The sequence below is a fragment of the Vollenhovia emeryi genome, unplaced genomic scaffold, assembly GCF_000949405.1.
Source record: "Vollenhovia emeryi isolate VEMERY1.0 unplaced genomic scaffold, V.emery_V1.0 DF939212.1, whole genome shotgun sequence".
Taxonomy (NCBI): domain Eukaryota; kingdom Metazoa; phylum Arthropoda; class Insecta; order Hymenoptera; family Formicidae; genus Vollenhovia; species Vollenhovia emeryi.
This window is the reverse complement of record NW_011967154.1, coordinates 617,415-623,538: the sequence shown is the minus strand read 5'-3', so window position 1 is coordinate 623,538 and position 6,124 is coordinate 617,415. Positions and strand designations below refer to the sequence as shown.

At 40.2% G+C, this 6,124-nt stretch overlaps 2 protein-coding genes across 3 annotated transcripts in view; both read right to left on the bottom strand.

The window, feature by feature from the left end:
• Positions 1-448: 448 nt before the first annotated feature.
• On the bottom strand, positions 449-2,598 carry LOC105561081. The gene is made up of 4 exons (XM_012010745.1): positions 2,274-2,598; positions 1,015-1,955; positions 622-684; positions 449-530 (listed from the first exon to the last, which is right to left on the bottom strand). The coding sequence occupies exon 2, from the start codon at positions 1,931-1,933 to the stop codon at positions 1,244-1,246; it is 690 nt and encodes a 229-aa protein (XP_011866135.1). The 5' UTR covers positions 1,934-1,955; positions 2,274-2,598; the 3' UTR covers positions 449-530; positions 622-684; positions 1,015-1,243.
• Positions 2,599-2,895: 297 nt separating this feature from the next.
• LOC105561080 (peroxisomal membrane protein PMP34) overlaps positions 2,896-6,124 on the bottom strand; it is a 7,508-nt gene continuing 4,279 nt past the window's right edge. The window contains exons 4-9 of one of the 2 annotated variants that reach the window (XM_012010743.1): positions 5,711-5,777; positions 5,340-5,488; positions 4,819-4,932; positions 3,472-3,719; positions 3,309-3,376; positions 2,896-3,196 (exon numbers count right to left, since the gene is read on the bottom strand). In XM_012010743.1, the coding sequence (XP_011866133.1) occupies positions 3,052-3,196; positions 3,309-3,376; positions 3,472-3,719; positions 4,819-4,932; positions 5,340-5,488; positions 5,711-5,777 (791 nt within the window). In that variant the 3' untranslated portion in view covers positions 2,896-3,051. Of the gene's footprint in view, positions 3,197-3,256; positions 3,377-3,471; positions 3,720-4,818; positions 4,933-5,339; positions 5,489-5,710; positions 5,778-6,124 lie in introns of both variants that reach the window. The other variant, XM_012010744.1, reaches the window with a different exon arrangement.

Genomic DNA, 6,124 nt, shown 5'->3' with positions numbered 1-6,124 from the left:
GAAGACATTGAAGAAAGATAAACCGGTCGTCCGATAAGCTTTCGGTCTCGTTACATGACTCGATCCGCTATTCTTTCTGTTCGCCTTGCCGTTGCCGTAATTAATGGCGTTATAATCCGACGAGTCCAAATCCTCCGAACTCACGCGGACAAATTTACGATTCCTCGTTGATCTCCTGCATATGAATCACAGCGTGAATGTAACAATTGGAGCGCGATTTGAAAATGAAGGGCCTTCCGCATCTCGCGAGACAAATACTATCTCTCTACCATTTCCTCGCGCTTCCTATTTCGGGAGAAGTCCACGATTCGGTCTCGGTACGTTGATCAGGACGAACAGTAGACGCGTATTTGTGATCGTTGCACGCACGACATTCGCATTTCAACGCCAGGCTCTTTAACAACGTGACGGAGCGCGGGTCGTCGCCAGCGCCGATGACAATCGGCGATTCCGCCCTCGGTGTCGGCAGATCCCCCTCGAATTCTTCGTCGGCATCCATCTCCGAGCTTTTTCCGGGACACCAGAGACTCCTAAACAGACAGTACTTGGCTTAATTTGGCCGACAATATCTTTTAACGTGAACAAATGAGATAAGAAACGCGCAACTTTTTCAAGACTTACGTGTTTTCACGGACTGCCGGTGAGATGATCGTGGCTTTTAATTTTTCACAGTCCAAAGATCCCCTGCTTGAGCCGTTTTTCAATTTTATAGAAAGTTACGTGTGTTTCATTCAAACTATTTAATTCTATTGTATAAACGAGATTTATTTATTATATCAGTGGGCTAAAAATGCCAAAATAAATAACCATTCGATGAAATAGCCACTAATACTTACTGCAGGTTAATTAAAAGCTGAGTTTAGTGACCATTTAATATTCTTATATTTAAAAGAAATCAAATTATATTTCTTACGTACAAATGTAAAAATGGGCGATAGATTTTCTGAGAGATCATTTACCGACGCAATTATCTTGTCTATACAAGTTTAATTAGTTTTTATTTTACTCACGTACTCGAATATTAATTTTTCCTCTTTATTGTCTTTGGATTTCATATCCGTGGAGCATCTCAATTCATTCCTCACTGACAATTCTGCGTTCTGCTAATTAAAATTATTTGAAAACGTACGTACTGAAACATATTTAAATACTCCGTTTCAACAAATGCAAATACGCAATTGTACCGGATAAATGCGCGAGTCTCCATGCGTAGATAGAAAGGAATTGGGTTTTATCGGAAGTTTCACGCGCGGAATTTTGCTGATCCTATTTTGAGGGATACGCGATCTCCTGGCTTTATCAGTTTTATCAGAATTTCCTGGAAATACGCCGGCAGCTTCGCTCGCAAGATTTTCCTCTTTTTTTGCGATTCCCGTCTTTGGAGCGTCTCGAGAATGCACCTGTTTTTTCTAAATATTACACGAATTAATTGCAAAATTAGTACAGAAAGAAATATTTTACCAAAACGAACTTGGTGAAAATTAGACGGCGTTTGGCGATTCGTAACAATGTCGTCGCTAATTTCCTGCCCGTGATTTTCAACGTCTCGGATAATTTCCGAGGAAGGTATCGACTCGCTTTCAATCTCGGCGACGTTGCAGATCGACGGACGAGTTTTCGTAACCTTTTTCGCTTGCATCTTCGATTTAAAAGCAATTCCTCTTTTCTTAGTAGTTACACTCGCTTTCCCGAAAACGTAAAGATCTCTCCTCTTGGTCGGCGCCGACGATTCGTCGCTGGGCTCCGACCAGCTCGCGTTTTGCGTGTCATCGTCGATTTTTGAGTACACCTTGGGCACGTCGGGCTGGCTAATCGCTGCCTCGTAATCGTAGGATATGACCGGGGCTTTTGCTTCCGGTTTATTTTTCGCAACGACCGTCGAACTGACCGGTTCTTTAGTGACCGCATTTTCGCGACGCGACGGTGGACTCATCGTGTCTCCAGCATGACTAATGCTGCAATTCAAATCAAACTTTATTATCACTAATCACCTTTTACTTACTGCCCTATGCTTCTTTGATAAATTTAATAAAAGTGGAAAGAAACAGCAATGCTATAACAAGTTGTAAATTGAAGCGGTAATATTGAAAATATTACAAATGCATGAAGCGTCCATTTAAATTCACCAACAGGGATGTATGTACTGGTATTTGAAAAATATTACTAACACGAATATCTCTCTCGCTCGTAAAGATAAGGAAATTCAATGCATTCTTACATTTCCATCTTCCATAATGAGAATGCATACGTTGTTTTTCTGTGCAACTACTTACTTGGAGGTCGCGGATTTGCAATCGTTGAACCGCGACTGACTCTTCGATGACTTGCGTATTTTGAGTTTGCTCAAGAGTTTCAATATCGCCTCGGATCGCCTGCGATCGATCTTGCGGGAGTGTTCGCGACGCGCGCTGGCATTTACATATTTCGCCTCTTCATCTTGCCGTGCCGCGTTTACTCGACGCGTTTGCAAGAGCGGCGACACTAGGTGATTCAACTTGTACCGAAGTTGCGGGCGAAAGCGGTGCTGCGATTTTCGTGAACTCGCCAGTATCTCTCGCGCGAGTACGCTCACATCTTTCTCGGATACTTCCGCAAGTTCTCTGTCGCCCGGTTAACCGTTTCCTTTTGACACGTTGCCGTCGGGTTCGACAAAGTTACGCGCGTTTCAACGCCAGCTCGACTATCGAGATATCTTGACTGTATTTTGTTTAATTAATTTCCGAGTGGTGATCTTGAATGCCCTTTTCAAATATTAACCTGTACACCTTGCGTTATCTACGCTGTATAATATATTATTATTGCTTAATGAGAAGATGAAAGGTGTCCATTGAAATGTAAAATTATGAAACACGTCCGTTGAAAAAGAAAGATGAAGTTCTTTTGAACACAAGCCGATTACCATATTGCGCACAGTAAATTCAATACCACTTTATTACATTTGTCCGTGAAATTATACAAAGAAGATAACATACGTGGGAATGTACAAAATTTGATTTAGAATTTCGAGACTTAAGCTTGTTTCGCAATAGTATCGTTACTGGGAATGAATCGTTATCTGAGATGCGGTTTGTGCAGAAGTATTCGGAAAACGAATCGTGCGATTTTCTCGTAAGCCAGGAACATCAAAGCTGCCGTGAGGACGGTCTGTAAAAGTTTGGCCTCCATCCCTTTGTACAAGCCTTTCATTCCTTGTTTCCTGCGTGCAAAAATTACTCTTATAAATTGCAACTCGTTCAACGTCAAACTGTACTCATACTTTTATAAATTGCAACGGCAAAACATTCTTGTGGTCACTCGTTTGTACTTACTTGAGAATGTAAACTAGAATTTGCAACGTGCCCGCGTCTGGAGGTAGATTAGAACATTTGTCCCCGTGCTGAAATTACAGATAGTTTAGCAATTAAAAAAATGGCGTGATATTTTCTCTCAAGTTTTCTCAAACGAGCTAAGAATGTCAGTAACGTTCGATACCCTCAACTTCGTTTGCACGAGCTGCAACGGATACGTTATCGACGTGGCAACCGTTTTCGCTATCGCTCCTATGATGAAGAAAACCCACGCCGGTGGTTGAGCACCGCCAAGGGATGCGACGACCCTTCTTTTAATGCTCTCGTACGTCATAAATTGGATGGCCGGATTCGCCACGAGCATAAGACTCGGTATAGTTCCCGCCCATAACTGTCGCAGACCTTCGTATTTCCATATATGCACGAGACCGTCTGTAAAACGGCGGTTCAGGCCTGTTATACAATACGTCGTATGTGACCGTCGGCTACGTCCCGACATCCGACAGCGACATACGACGTATTGTAACACAGGTCTTAACAATTAATATATTATACATAAACGCAGACGTGGTATTGGCATGGCAGTAAATATAATGCAGGCAATCCTGTTCGAAAATATCGTCACTGATGTCATTTTTTCTTTCCAAATCAACGGAGATTCTATATCGAAAACCGATCAGGAACCATAGAACTATTGCGGGTGAGAGCGAAACTGTTGATCAAACTTTGCATTTTTGAAAACGAGGTGCTAACTTCACGGTGGCGAAACTATTTTTAATTTGGAAAGTTCTAAAAGTTTTGAAATTAGTAAATTTGTTTAGTCAAGCAATTATAGAAAATAATTGGTCTCTCCGGGCCACCAAAAATCATTTGTCACAGGCTTAAGAAAGTCACTTGTCAGTAATACATAATTTATACAATTGTTTAGAGACAAGTTTATCACTCGAGGCTGTTTTAGAGTACACTTAAACGTAAAGTGAATAAGCAAATCTTTTGTGATAATGAGATACCGAGGAAGAATAATAACTCTATCGTATTTGATAATATATCCGAGAATTTATTATATCTCGGTCAAAAGATTAATTTATCCGCGATAACACCAAAGCTCATGAATATTATATCAATTATTTCGGGTGGTAAAACAAATGCGCGACAATGACGAAGAATAATGAATTGTCTTACTAACAATGTACCTAAGCACGAATTTATTATTTATTATCTCTCTGTGAAATGATTAATTTACCCGCGATAACACAACGCCTATCGAAAGTCATAATTATTTCGAGTGGCAAAACAAATGCGCGACGAAACGTATTTCCGTGAACGCGCATGTTGACGCTGCGTGTATCGTCAAACTGAGAGTATATAATACGCGCGTTAATTGCGTTAATTGCGATGCATTAATATCGATACGTTGGATTGTTTGTTACTAGAATGATTGGAACGGCCGGTGTTGAAAATGCATGAACAGTCGGCAATTAAAGCCAATCATCCGAATGAACGAACTCGAAAATCTTCGTACAAAACGTACCGCACAGAGTAGTATATTCGTTGTTATTTCTTTCCGAAGACACTCCGACGCCTTTCATCTTCAATCTCGTGTTTACAACCCACAGGGGTGTCGTGGTGAGGACATTGATAACACCTGAATCGCACACATGTATAGATATAGAATGTCCCAGGAGTTTCCTCCGATGTTACACGTAGCAAAATCTTTCCGCTAAATCGGAGTCTATATGTATATTTTCCTCGGGGAAAGTTAACACGAGTGAGTTATTTTTATTACTTCCCGCCTATATAATCCGACACCTTTCGGTGTTATTAATACGATTGCGTGTCTTTATAACTAAACCCTTCGATTCAAATTCTTTTTCGGATGAAATGTACATTGAATAAATTGGGAAATATGATTCTAAGCGTTGCATTTGTCCACTCGTTTGTGACTAAAAAGCGTTTAATGCTCTGATTATATGCGGAAATACGTTGGATTTTACTACGCGAAACATTATATGTATGTACACATAAAAAGTCATGCTGTTCGAGAAACGGTACCGGCGATTGATGCAATAAGCAGGTCGCTGCTGGCCGTTTGGTTTCTTTTGCTTCTCAGTTCTTTTAAGCCGTGGAATGTGTAGAAATAAATAAAATTACTCGCGCATAGGCTCTGCAGAACGGGAACGATGCCTCTGTACAGCGTGCACCTTGAAGACACGAACAACAGTTGAATTATTGGTATAATTCCAGACTTAAAAAGATATAACACGGATTAAATCCCTTATCCACGCGTTAGAATTTGTCAGTCACGGAGAAACCAGTTTCGTGAAATGTTAATCGCAATTTGTACGACGTTTCATTCACTCATTCGAGACACGCGCGGGACTCGCTTTGAAAAAGCACATATTTGACAAAGCATATATACATACGATCCTTCTTTCGCAATGAGTTCTCGTATGATCGCCAATGTGTTCTTCGATTGGCGTCCTTCTTCCACTGCAAGCAAACGAGCAGGTTGGTTAAGAAATGTATGAATAAAGCGGGAAATGAAAGTTGTGAATAATTACCGCAAATAATCAAATGCATGCCATAATTTGTGAACATAAGCAGTGTGTACCGTCCTTTACGATTTTTAATGGAACATTATAGCTCGCATATTTTTCGCGCGTCGTTACACAATTCACAACATAAACTCGTCTTTGTTATTTCACAAATCTTTAAATAGACAGATATCTTTTAGAAATTTACATTATGCGTTAACATTTGAAATTACAATGAAAATACTCTATAGTATAATAATTATAATACTACAAAGTTTAATAACAATAAAAATAATATATATG

What these genes read in the sequence shown, in the direction of transcription:
- LOC105561081 (XM_012010745.1), bottom strand. Translation starts at nt 1,933, where the DNA reads ATGAGTCCACCGTCGCGTCGCGAAAATGCGGTCACTAAAGAACCGGTC.